General features: G+C 42.2%; 1 protein-coding gene across 1 annotated transcript in view; it reads right to left on the bottom strand.

Moving 5' to 3' along the window:
- The window catches only part of fhod3a (formin homology 2 domain containing 3a), a 58494-nt gene that overhangs the window by 9468 nt on the left and 34584 nt on the right, over positions 1-14442 (bottom strand). The window contains 11 exon segments of the mRNA XM_035682037.1: positions 1-372; positions 732-1043; positions 2431-2648; positions 5056-5106; positions 5943-6077; positions 6582-6641; positions 10007-10242; positions 10458-10601; positions 10818-10912; positions 11059-11170; positions 11883-11977. The exon segment at positions 1-372 is cut by the window's left edge and continues 41 nt beyond it. Coding sequence (XP_035537930.1) covers positions 1-372; positions 732-1043; positions 2431-2648; positions 5056-5106; positions 5943-6077; positions 6582-6641; positions 10007-10242; positions 10458-10601; positions 10818-10912; positions 11059-11170; positions 11883-11977 — 1830 coding nt within the window.

Consider the following 14442-nt stretch of genomic DNA (forward strand, 5'->3'; position numbering starts at 1 on the left):
CCTTTTTGGGTGGGGGAGGAGGGGGCTCGTTGGCTGGGCATTCCAGGTTGGGGTGGGGCGAAACAAGGTCCTTGATCAGTTCTCCAAACCGCTCGGCGAACGGTCGGATGGTCCCGCGGTGGTCTGATTTGTCAGACCTGTTGTCGTCCTCCTGGTCACCGGCCAGTTGCCCGTCTGCGTCCCTCCGCTGGGTTTCTTTGTCCTCCCACCTCTTCTTTCATCTTTCTCTTTTCTCTTCTCCCTTCTCCGCATCCTCTTCTTCCTCCTCCTCATCACTGGGCTTCTTGTTTTGGGAGTACAGCATGTCCAGCATGAAGAGCTTGCTGTTGATGAGTTTGCTGCACTGCTCGTTCACCTCTTCCTCCTTAAAGCCTGAGAAGGAGGTTGTTAAAAAGGAGAGACGGATGTGAGAAAGAGTGCATGCCATTAGCCATTGTGAAGGAGGCTTTAGATCAAACTATTTTAGTATGTCAACTGAAGTACAAAAACATTATGATATATAATGCATATGTACATTTACAATCATTGGGGCACTCTATCAATTTTACACATGATATTCAGAGTAATACTCTCTGAAAACAGAATAATAATGAAATAATACATAGCAAAATACAGCTGATAATTTGAGTTTAAGAGAATGATAGCTGATTAAAATCCTTAAAAGCAATTTCAAAATAAACTTTGAAATATTACTAGAATAGTTGATCACCATATAGTCTAAAACTACCCACCATTCTCATTGCTCCCCCTCTCCTCTCTCTCCAGAGTGCTGCTGGCGGAGGAGATGCTGGAGGCCGAGCAGTTGTCCTTCTCATTCACTTCCTCATTCTGTCGTTCCTTGTCGCTCAGGATGCCACTGTCCTCCTCCGCCTCCTCTTTCTCCTTCTCAGGTTCCTGCTCGCACTCCTCGCCTTCCTCCTCCTTCTCTGCTGCCGCTTCCTCCTGCACTTCTACCTCTTCCTCCACTTTCTTTTCTTCCTCCTCTTCAGCAGTGGCTTCTTTTTCCTCTGTTTCTACACTGGCACTGGAGTCATCAGCCTCTCCTGTCACAAAAAAAGTTTGACTTTAAACGCAGGTTTACTGTCTCATGCCTTGATCAGACTTGCTGCAATCACCCACACAGAAACACACTGTAAGGTGAGTGACTTATCTCCGGTAAAATACTGTTTGAAACATGTGACACGGCTGTCTTCGATTTTAAAGGCGTCTCTGTTCAGGCTGCCAAAGGGACACTACTGTATCAACTCACACATTGACAAGAAAAACAAAAACACACACCCATACACTAATGTAAACAATGTGGCAGGTAGAGAAAGCCAGGTTGTTGCAGGACCAGGATATGAACAGGAAATGAAGAATTAAGTTCCTGTTTACGTCAAAACACACTCATGTACATGGTGCAAACACGTAACCCAACAGTACAGTCCATGCAGTGATGCAGGCGGGGTTAGAATAACACGACACTGTGAGGCCTGATTGAGCTGCAGTACCTCGGCTCATGGCTGCGCATGTACTCAGCTTCAAAACAAGGCTGTTTTCTTACAAAAGATGTTTTGGCATCAGACTTTCAAAAAGGTCTTTCAAAAACCCCTTTGACCCTTTCACCCATATCCTCTCTCTCCCTGTGTTTTTTTTCTTCTTACCCCCCGATGGTGTTCCCCTTCTCTCCCTCATTTTTTTTCCACAATCTGTCTCGGCTCTCCTTCTTTTGCTCACGCCTGCATGCTAATTTAGATGGCAGGCTGCAAACTGAAACAATTTAGGGTTAAGAATGATTGCTTTGGGGCGCACAGTTGGGAATTGAACTGGCAACCTTCTGGTTTTAATTATAATTCCCCAAAGAATTAAAAGTCATACAAGTGCTCTGAACAACGAGAAATTTAACACACACAGCCTTAAAGTTATGATATGCTGATGTCAAATTGCCCGTTTTTGATGCTCCGTATGTCTGTATTTTTTAGCAATAACTATACAATATATGTACCGTACATCCAGTAGTTACGTCTCTACATGGTTATTTTCATTGTTAGTAGTGGAGTCTGCCATTCACTGGAGCAGCATAAAATCAGATTGCGGTTGCCATTCTTATTGATCGACTTCTTATTGATTGAGTTTGTTTGTCTGCACTGTAAAAGATTTACAGTTGCTCAATTTTGACAAAGTAGCTCCTCAAGGAGTGTTAGTTACTGCTATAGTATTAAACCTGTTACCACAGTAACCACTGGTGTCGCCACATCAACCCTGACTAAAATCTTAAGGATTATTAATTTAAATTGTGTTAAATTCAATAATTCTACTATCATTATTTAGTCTTCTTGTTATCTTATCATCTTGACTTGTTAATAACTCACATCCTCACAGAGACACCATGTTATTTGTTAATACTGTACGCAAAGCATCTATATATGGCAGTATTCTCAGATGTCCTACCGGTCTCAGAGGGCGTGTAGGGGGTGGCGGGGGTCCCGGCTTCAAGGTCGGCCTCTGTGTCCTCCTGGGAGGCGAAAGAGGATGGGGTGCTGCTGCGCGATGACGAAGGCCAGGCCTCTGAGGGTTCAAAGGTCAGGTTGAGGTCAGGGCGAGTCCTCGAGACCCGGACGCGCTCCTTCTCGTACTCCTCCGCCGCCAGACGCTCCACGTTCTTATACCTGAAGGAGAGGGAGAGAGAGAGAGAGGGAGGATCAGGCAAAAAAAAGTCAGAGACAATGCATCTTCTGTCTTGCCTTTCTCCGCAGTGCTGTTCTCTGTTTGCCAAATTGCCCTGAACTAAACTAGTTACCACTTTTTCCAATTTACTTGCATTTATCAAAAACTGCCATGCCACCTCTTCACTCTATAAGCCCACCTCACTCCTCTACCTTGCCCTATTAATCGTCCACAGAGCATTCAATGCATTCATCACTGAAATCCTGCAGTCAAGAGTTTCACCATCCTGCTCTCCTCTCCTCTCCTGTCTAGCCAAATGCTCAGCTATCACCATGAGTCCAAATATGGAACCAGAGGGAGTTTAGAGAAGAAGAGACAGAGCTAGGGAAGGGGGGGTGTAGAGGAAAGGAGAACGACAGGAGAGAAGAATGGGAAAGATGGGGAGAAGTTAATGTTAGTTTGGCTGCTGAAAGGCCAAACATCAGAAATGAATCAGAGTAAACCTGTTCAAGATGTGCCTCGATCAGCTCTCCTCCCATGTCCTTTTCCTTCCCTCTCTTCCTCCCTTTCTCCCCCTACCAAACTTTACCACTCAACCTGCCGGGCCAGAACAGAGATTTCGGCACTGAATCAACCCTCTCTCTCTCTCTTTCTTTCACTAACCCCTCCTCTTTCCCACCGTACCATGAATGTGTGGAGCTTCTGTTCAGAGTTCATTAGCATCAGGCCACTTCAGAGGTCTGAAGAAACTGGATACCAATATATGTGTGTGTGTTTGAGTGTATGTGCATGTGATTAAGAGTGAAATGGAGCGAGTGAGCCAAGTGTGTATTGTGTGCTTCAACTTGGACCAAAACCTTCTATATGCTGTGTGTCCCTACACCCTTAGAAATAAAAGGTGTTGAGTGATCGTTTGCAAACCACTCTAACATACCAGACACTCGCCGTAAGTACTGTTTATGTTCACAAACCCCTTTTTTGATAAGCCGTTCACTGTATTTGTCTGCTAATCTGTACTCAACAAATACACATATGTATTAGCAAATATTGAGCTGATATTGCGATTGCATTAAAAATGTACCCAGTCAGGAGTAATATTACTGATACCATAGGTGCTGATGATGATGATGAAGTTGATGATATAACATGGCCTGTCATGATTTATGTAATATTTAGGAACAAGACCATGTTATGCATGTTAGCAGCTCTGTGAGGCCATACTTTGGTCACAGCACTGCTATGAGCTAAATGCTACTTGCTAAAACATCAGCATGGTAAAATGCTAATTAGCCCTTTGAGACCAGCAACTAAGCAATTAGCAACATATAGTGCAGATGAGGAATTGAACCGAAGTTCCAGGTGAGAAAAAAACGTTGTGTTCAGAGGCTTTAACAAGCCAAAAATATTTGCTATATGCTTCAGGAATCCTGTGTCGGTCCAACTCCTGTGTGCACGCCATTAACAATCATTTTTGGACCCAGTTGTCTGTCATTAACGCCATCATATTTCATGCAAGTCCATTTTGTCCAGGTGTTACGGTACTAGTATCTAGTCAGACAGATGTGTCCCTCAGGGAGGTGAGTCGGGGTAAAAACTCATGTTTTCCTGATAACCGTGACGCCCATATACACCATAAATACATCAGCCTCTACTGTGGATACATCTCCCATGTGCTCACTCAGCAGCTCATCTCTTTTCCTGGCTTTCTGTCCACCTCTGTCTGTCTTGTGTCTTGTTTCTTCTGTCTGTTACTGAATCCAACTCCTTTTGTCTTTCTTTGCTCATTCTCTCTCTTTCTATTCACTCAGCCTCTCTGACACTGTGTGTTATTGTATCGACGGTGCTTTAAATTGAGGGTGAAAGAGGTCTAAGCCTAAAGGAAAAGCACTTGGCACAGTACATAGACTGTCAATAGAAGAAAATGAATAGGAAAAGGGAGGAAAAGGAGAAAAAGAAGAGAGTGAATTTTAAATCTGACCTCACATACCCTCTTGAGTAAATCTCTTGCTTCCTGTGATTCCCATTTGCACACACACGCACACATTTATTAGCCTCATGAAAATTCTTCTTGTGCGTGCGTTTAAATGTAGCTGTGCTTAAGTAAAAAGTATGTGCATTCAGTGTGAAAAGCTTGACAAATCCTGGAATCTGATTTCCTCACAGCATGCAGCCAAAACAATCCAGCCCTTGGCAGTTAAAATACAACTCCTTAAGATAGGACAAAACAGGCAGACAGAGCAAAGAAAATCAGTTTAGCATCCTCCCAGCCTCTGGCAGCAGAGGGCACCTTTTTAACCTGAAAACAATTACACTATTACCGAGCTTCCCAAACCACAGGCTGAAACATATTCCCTGTGGGCTCAGCTGTTCTGTGAGTGTGTGTTGTTTTCATTTAGTGCACACACTTACCTCTCATCCCGCGCAAGCCTGGCCTCTTCCATTTTATCCACATAGTCGCGACTGTGAGACAGACACAAACAGAGATTTTTAAAACCTAATAATCAAACCCTACACCAGTATAATGGACTGTAGACCTGCCAGTGTGAATATATATATTATACATCCTGCACACAAGCTAAGTTAAGGTAGTTAAAGTAATTCCATATTTTTTCTTAAATTGTTTCTTCATTCTCTATGGTAACTGTTGTTACTGTACACTTAGTAAGTAATATATTAAATCCAAATATGTTCATATGTACTTTTTAACTTATTTTGCATACTATTTATTCTGTAATTCATTTTATTATATTTCCATTTGTGCAGTCATGTTTAATCCCTGCTATTATTCATACCAATATTCATTCTATAGTAATCTATTACATCTATATTAGTATCTACTGTATGTCTTTCGCACTGCATGGTCGTCAATTTTATATTTTGCAGCTGAAACACTCAAAGTGTGAAAATGATAAGCAGTTTTAAGGAAAGTTTCTTGGCCAGGCGCAGTAATTTGCTGGAGTCTCCGCTGGGTGCTCATGAGAACAAGAACCATCAAACAGACTAAATTGGTGACTCAGAGTCGACACAGAAAATTCTGTTCAGGTACAAGCCTATTTAGGAGGCAGGTGGGTCTCATGAAAGACACTTTTAAACTGCATTATGGAAATTGTGACAGCACTTTTGGAGCTTGGCCCATAGTAGAGACAGAAAGTCAGGATGTTTCTACCTCTGCTGTTTCAATTTTGGAAATACAATACCAAAATGCTGGAGTACCCCTTTACATTTATTTCATTTGTATGTTTTATATTCTCTTATCTCAAACTGCTTTCAAAAATAATGCCAAGTAAGTCTCTCACCTGTGCTTATTCCTCTCCTCTCTCTCTATCCTCTGAAGTCTCTCCTCTCTCTCCACACGGCGGCGCTCTCGCTCGGCTGCCAGAGATTCCTGGTGTTGTCGATATGAAGAGGAGAGAAGACCTCCCAAAGCAGGCCTGAGGAAAGAGAGAGAGAAGGAAAAAAATGTTTGATTACGCCACTGCACAGTCAGTGTAATGCTGTGATCCTCAAACACCATTTAGGATTATAAAACTACTTCAGCACGGTGTAATAATAAACATTTCTCTTCTTTATCATCTATTGATTATCTTGCCACGTATAAAATGTTTAAATGATGTTCCAAAATGAATGCATCACTGCTGCACCATTGTGTCATGTGTAAGTATGTACATAACATGCCATAAATTAGGTTTTAATGACCATATTCTCCATGGAGGAAATAGAAACAGCTCAGTAACTAGGGAGCCCAAGAGCTGAGATCACATTCACTTCAGTATGTCATCAGCATGATGCACCACCAGGCTGCACACAGTCCACTTGATACACATCTGAGTGTGTGCATGTTTATTCAACCATACACACATGGACGTTTACAGTACACAAGTGTAGGATGTTTTCATGTGTGTGTGCAGACACATGTTGCTGCAGACTCCTCTCACCTGGAGCTGGTGGGCGTACTTGGGGTGCTGAGAGAGGAATAGGACCCGACACCACCATTCCTAGGTGAGAAAACGGGTGAGTTACACGACACCCTGCTGACTAACTCATGTGTGCAAAACTGGTGGTAAGAAACGAATGTGACACCTTGTTACATAACAGGAATGCTGTTGGTGCAACACTAGAGTGACCCTAATTAGTAACTGCTGTAGTGTTTATTCCCTTATGTTTCTGGAAAATTTCAGGCAGGCTGTCTCTGCTCTCTTAAAAGTCCACTGTGAATCTGAGAAGACTCTTTAGCCAGAGTAAGCATGCAACAATTTTATTTTTTAAGTGCCTGGTGTGTTATTTAAGGTTCTGGTACCACATGCAAAATAACAAGGTGGAATATTAATATATTGCAAAGGTGTACTGCAAAGGTGTACTGTAGTCATGTAAGCATATTTGCATATTTCAAGAATGTTATAGGTGAACACATGGAACTCTGTCTGTTTGAATATGTGCCATTATTTGTGAACAAGGCTGTAAATGGTAGCATCCTGAATATAGCATTATCATAACATATGTATAGGTGAGGTGTGGATCTATCCAGTACCACAATAATACTAGACAGTTATAATAGTTATAAGATACACAGTGAAGGGAGAAAGTAAGGTTGAGAAAGTTCTAATTAAAGGATGAAGCTAAGAAGCGAGAAGTGACACTACAGATATACAGGTGAAGAGATGAAAAAAAGGCATCTGTGAAAACACTACTGTACTTGTGCTGCTCTTGAAAAGAAGGGAGAAGCCATGGCATTGGGAAACAAAAGTGAGGATTGCAAACAAGTGTGGAGCATCCACGCAGTGAAAGAACTGAGAAAAAGAGATGCGAAGGAACAACAGGTGATAATAACAGTGTTGACGGACTGAAGGTGTGAAGCCGTGCAGTCAAAGAAGTGAAAAGAACTGGTGAAAAGGGGAGGTGACGAATAACAAAAGTGATGCAAAGAAATCCAAGCTGGTGCCAGGATAAAAGCCAGAAACAGAAGTGGAAACTGAAAACGGAAAAGTGGAACATCAGAGAGATGCAAGGAAAGCATTTTGTGCTTCTTGAACTCATGGGAGAATGAGTTCTGCTGTCCGTCTGACCTGGGAGATGTCGTTTTGGGAGACTCCTCACTGGGTTTGGAGGGAGCTGGGGGCGAGGGCTCCTCGTCGAGGTCGTAGGAGAAGAGGTGGAAGGGTGAGTGGGGCAGGTAGGGGAGGCGGTCGGGGGAAGGACGGGAGCTGCCGCGCAATGGCGGGCTGACTTCCTTGGTAGCCGGGACAGTGACAATGGACCGCTTCCTGGCCAGCAGCGAGGCCAGAAGGGAGGGTTGGGCTGGGGGGCTGAGAGGGGAGGAGATGGGAAGAGAGGAGGTGGGGGTAGACGGGGAGTGGAGGGTGGGTGCTGGAGGTGGTTCAGTCCGATTACGCTGCTCCTCCTCTTTCATATTCTCCTTTCTGGAAGTGACGGTGATGGACTGGAGGGTTGTTCGGTGAACTGTGGATGGAAGATGTCTAGCCGGGCTAGAAACAGAGGAATGGATTGAGAGGAATAAATGGATGAAAGCATAACTGTGAAAAGAAGAGAAGTAGTACCATGTGCACAGGGGTTACAGAGTATTGCACTGATACTAATAACTACCAAGTACACAAGCGACAAGGAGATCAAACCAACCAGATATACAACCCGAAAACAGTGACAAAAGAGACATTTAATAGATTTGTGGCTTTATCTACATATATAAGAAGACCACAGGACCGAAATTCATTTGCATGTTACCACCATGTCCTAAAATACCTGGGGGTGGTCTGTTTAGACAATGTATCAGCCCCCTCCTGTTCATCCGAATCAGACTCAGTCACTGGAGTCTCTTCTTCTTCCTCCTCCTCCTCCTCCTCCTCCTCCTCTATCACATCCTCACATTCCTCCTCTCTGTGGAGGGTGGGGGGAAGGGGGCAGTGGATGAATGGACGTATGGGTGGAATATTTAAGGGAAGGATGGAGGGAGAGATGATGCGATACATAAGAAAAGCATGCAAATGGAAATCACCACAATAAAGAAGTAAAGAGATGGAACAGAGGGAGGGGGGAAGATGAAGGGGTAGATGAGACTGATGTGTGGAAATAATGTTGACAGATGCACAACCAAACCACACAAACATTCATGATGCTCAAAGACCACAAACACTGACATGACATTTATCAGATGGAGATACAGTGATAGAAGAACAAAAGAAGAGAGGAAACAGAAATGAAGTAGGAGAAAGCGGGGATGAATGTTTCTCATTACACACTCCATGCCTCCAGATAGGTATTTTTACATGCACACAAAGACAAAATATGATGACAAGGAAGAGGGAAAGGAATGCTAAGAGGAGAGTACGCCATGGCTGAACAACTGACTTGAGATCAGTGTCGCCGAACTGTTTCGTCTAGTGAAACCAGATGAGCCTTGTTGCAGTCGAGTCGGCGTGCGCTGCCAGGTGTTGTTCCACAACACCAGAGCCATGTGTGTGTGACGAATGGGAGGGCCAATAAAAGTTGTGTTTGTTTTTCTGTGTGTGCATGCATTATATGTAGCCGGATGAAGTCTCTGACATGGACAACTCAAACCCTTACTTCAATAAACCATATTCTAATGGATTTCTCACACATTTTCACTTCTGTTTCAGGATACAAATGTGTGCTAACATCTTACACACAAACACCATTTTAACACTAGCTGAGGCATGGGACATAGTCGGTCATGTTACACACTGACAGGATGAAGAGATGAAGGGAGGAGGCACATGAAGGGAGTGAAAGAGCTTCAACGGATGAGATTACATAGAGAGGGAATATTTACCTGAGGTAAACAGCTACAACCGGCTCCAAATTCCCATATTCGTGCATTCACACACGGCACTGAAATAGGCCTGTGCTGGTTTAATAATGTGTACGCTTGTATTAGAATTACAAGCAAACCGTAACGGTTGGTGCGGCTGTTGAGAACTTTTATATTTCATTTAGTGGAGCACAAGTCTGCACCAGTGTTTCATTGCAGAATAAAAAAAAACCCACTCAGAGTGCTTTATGTGACATGAGACACACCAGTAGCTGTTACAGCATGTATGTGAGGAGCAGCAGCAGGAAAACAAAGGCCTTTTTTGAGTGAGGCCTTTGAACTTACATGGATGGAAGGAAACCTGACAGTGCACTGGAGCAGAAAGTGTTGGTACAAGACAGTCAGAATTTCACTCTTGAGCTCATTAAGAAATGTGCATCCCAAGAGTGTTGACTATTTGGCATTAGTCATACTTAATACCTGCTGAAAACAATCCCTTTTTCCCTCTGCTCTGTTATGTCACTTTTTATATCATCCTTTAACTTCTGACACTCTTCCCACTCCTCCGTTTCTCACCTCTCACTCATGTCCTCAGCTCTCTGTCCACTGAAAGGCTGGAAGCCGGCTCTCTGCGGTGATGCAGGACTGCAGGGAGAGGCGTGACCGGACCGCCCAAGAGATGCCCTGCGGCTCCGCCTCCTCTCCAGGCCACACTTTTTGTCCCCGCCTCCGAGGCTGACCCGCCGGCGGTCCCGGCGTACCAATGGTGGAGGCTTGCTGTCATCGTCGCCGTCTTCATGCCGTAGGGTCATCTGGGGGAAAAGTTGATTGGGTGTGAAGTGGGAGTGGTGACGGGTGCTTCACACAGATAATTTTAGTTTTAAGCAAATGTACTATAAATACTGTATACACTGCATATTCACTGGATGTGAGCAGCACTTAGTAGCTGAAATCTGATCTTTAATGAGAGTCAAATATCAGCTTGCAATATTTTCCTTGCAATCTCATGACTTTGTGTGTCTCAAACCTCATAGATGTTGAGTTGCTCAACCAAGTCCAGATCAGTGCCTCTTCGCCCCAGGTGTCTTTGGGACACTGTCTCCATGCCCTGTTCCTCCAGACCGTCCACCATATCGTAGAAGGAATCCTGATCAGGCAGTGCTGCAAGGGTCTGCAAACAGAAAAGGAAAAGGATAAGTCATATTGCATATTCATTTCATAGTCTTGTTTAGTTTTGGTTGGATTAAAGCACTTGAGGAATGAGAAAAGAAAATGCTTTAAAAAAGTACCTGCTGTCACATCAGGGTTATATTTCCCTATATCCAGTACATAAAAGTATATCATAACAAAGTATATAAACATTAAGTGCAAAGACAGACAGGGACACCTTATTGATGAGGGTCATGGCGTAGACCAGCAGCTCTGTGTCCACTCCATCCTTCTCATGCAGGATCTCCATAGTATTGGACCATGGCTTGCAGCCTGGAAATAAGTCCATTACAGATAAAAACATGAATTATTTTGTCCCTCTTTACCCAACCACACCTCCTTATATATCAGCCTGGGCAAGAAACCAAACAATTACAGTTAATAGCAGAGGCTTACAGAGTAAGGAAAGTTATTTATACCTCTCTTGGTGTCCACAGAGGTAATGGCTTCTATCAGCAGTGGGGTGTTGGATTCGGAGTACTCCACAAACACCAGCAACAGCTTCAGGGCTGTTTTCACCACCAGGCGGAACTGGAGTTGGGGGGGTAAGAAGTTACTAACTCACGTGGCAAGAAGCAATACTTACAATGGTTATACTATGGTGCTCTGACTGTAATTAGATTATCAGGCCGACTTTATGTGTAATAGATTTAGAAGTTTTGGGCACCAGGAAATACACATAAACATATTTATTTATTTTTCTATTAATATGTCTGTGAATATTATGTTGTCTTTGTTTCCTAACTACAGATTCCCATTATCTGGCACTATACATTGCAGCCGGTATGTGTGCTTTCGTTTAGATAGCTCAGCGTTGATGTAATTTCCTGACAAGTTTAATGACAGGTAGGGAGTGTATTTGTTGCAGATGTGCTATGATATGGCCACATTGAAAATAAATCAAATTAGAGACATTTCTTAAGCAAAAAAAAACAAAACAAAAGGCAACGTTGAGCTTTAGGCACTAGAATTAAGACTGATACTTTCAGTGCAAAGCAGAAGAGTACCTTTAAAAATAATGAAGATACCACAAAACCATCAAAAGACACCACCCTCAGGTCAGGACACAGAATACAATCAGTAGCAGATGTGTTTGTGTTTGCGTTTCTGGGTATAAAAGCTAAAAATAATGTTCACCACACAATGAATGGCCAGCTCAGAGCTGATGACTGCTTGCAAGTGTGTATGTGTCGAGGCTGGTTTTCGTTTTGTTTCGTTTTGGTTTGTGTATGCTCAGCTATACCTTTGAGCCCACCAGAGTGTACAGCCACTGGATTGTCTCAGTGTGCCCAATGACACCGTTCATCCCGTCTACATACAGCATGATCTGCCCCAGAGCTGAGAGAGGGGGAGGAGAAAGAAAGAAAAAGTTGGAGACAAAGCAAATACAGGAAGGTGATTAAACACTTACTGTAAACAAACCAAGCACACCCACTGGCAACTGTGTGCAGCTCACAGATTCATGAACAGTAGCTATAAATAACAGGGAAAGCCATCAGGAAAGGGCTTCCTTCCTTGTGACAAATCACAAATTAAGTACAGAACAGAAATAAAAAATGGCTTAGAAATATTTTTGTTTTCAAGGCTTTGTGGTTTTGTTCCTTCAAGTATTTCATGTCATTAGTTTTATATGTACAGTGTGTTTTTAAAATTACCCACTAAGTATTTACAGGACACGCTGTAACTGTGCTGAATAAACTTGTATGTATGGACCTCAGTATTTATGCTTTCATAAACTATAGACAGTTTCGGGTTATCAGCTTATGGAAAGTAACAAAGTATATTTTAGTAGTATTTATTTCCATTTGAAACTATACTTTATAAATCTACTTCACCTCATTTCAGAGGAATATATGGTTAATATGGATAAGTTTTACTCTCTGACAGCTATAGTTACCAGTTACTTTGCAAACAAGAATTTATATTCAGAACTTATCAAATAAATCATATTATTATAGACTAAACTATGCAGCAGTATATTAAGTAGATTACATATTAATGAGTAAGTAATAATTAATGAATAATGTAACATATGTACTTTTATTACTTGAGTAGATTTTGCTGGTACTTGAGTAGATTTTGCTGGTAACACTAGTGAGTCATTACTTGTAATGAAGTAATTTTACATGGTGGTACTGCTAGTTTTACTTAAGTAAAGGATGTGAATATGTCCAATATGAGGTGTTTGATGAGAAGGTAGCACTCATTTACATGTTCCCCTTTTCAAGTTATATTTAAACAAAAGTCAGTAAGGCAACAGAGCAGCCGCTGTTGAAGCTGTCACCTGTTGCTGTACGTCAAAGCACAGTGCAGATTGTATTACACCCAAACCATGAGTCAAAGTGAAAGTGAACTCTCATATCTTATTTCCACATATGTTAAATCTAGGTTTCTGTGACAGGTGAACACGACTCACACGCAACACTAGTAAGAAAGCCGAGAGAGTACCTTAGCTCCATTCCCATCCCATCTCAATTTTGCATTTAGACTCAATGGGGGAGGTTGACAAAGACATTTGGCAAAATCTTATTAATGCTAAACAGAAAGAAAATACTGCTGGCTTATTCATGAGGGAAAAAATGAGTGAATATTTAAACCAAAACATTTTACATTTCTGTTCATTTCTGTAGCTGTCATCTATTGCTTAGGGGTGAAAGGTAATCTGGAAATTGGACTGCATTCATATACTGCAATGTCTTACAATTAGCTTCCCATTCACCCACCAATGGCAGCAAGCTATGACACTAGTCTAAACATAGGGAGAAGTAGGGATTCAGTGTTTTTGCTCAAGGACATTTCAACATGTGGACAGGAAAATGGGAAAGATTTGGAGATAACTTAATTATTTTTATTGATAGGCATATAATTGTTTTTACTGGTCTTTAAGGGTCCCCCCTTACCCTAGGACCCAAGACCCCAACCGGGAACCGGATGGGTACGAATCCACGTTTTATATGATCAGGTCCGGATTTGGTCCCGTTCTAATACTGCGACTCCTGGGTCTGTTTAATAATTATGTATAATACCCAAGTGTATCTGAGAAGATCTGTCTGGGATCAGACAGCACTGATAGTGATGGAAATACTGTCTTTGTGTATATGTGTATTGGAACCTGCAACATTGCAACAGTAGTGGGGACAGCAAGACCAGGTTCAGGTCTAGCATTTCTCGGTTCTGCATGTGCTCGGGTCTCAGTTTCCAAATAACAGACGGGTCCGATTTGGTTCCAAGCTGTACATTTCCAGGTCTTTTTGGGTTCAGGCACACATTTTATGTCCCCTGAATTCCTCTACATGTGATATTGTTTCCCCGCCCCTACTTAAGTACAGCAATAAAAGACATTTGTAGTCAGTATGTTTCAATAAAGTATGAATGGAGAGATTATTACAAGCATTTTGCATTTTTGGAGCTCCACTTCCTCCTTGATCTATTACCAAGTTTCAAATTGTTGATGATGTCAAGAGGGAAGAATGTAGAACCGGTTTCTTGCATAGTTGTTGTTTATTGAAGTTAAAGTGAAAGACAATTATCATACTCCACAAACCACACACAACACACGCAAGAGAAGGAAACAACAACTTTGCTCTTATCCTTCGCAACCATGTATTTGGACTCAAATTTGAAAATTGAAATTATATCTTCTCTTCTTGGACAAATCATTAAACCCTATGACAAGAAAAGACGTGGGAGAACAGCACACATTTTGTCTGTTGATGATTTTCATCTCCACAACCTCATCGGGAAACAAGAGGCTTATGTGAAGGAACCTTTAATCAATAAGGAAGATTTTTTTGACCCACAGT

This window comes from Morone saxatilis, unplaced genomic scaffold, assembly GCF_004916995.1.
Source record: "Morone saxatilis isolate NCDOM2014 unplaced genomic scaffold, NCSU_SB_2.0 Contig9, whole genome shotgun sequence".
NCBI lineage: Eukaryota > Metazoa > Chordata > Actinopteri > Moronidae > Morone > Morone saxatilis.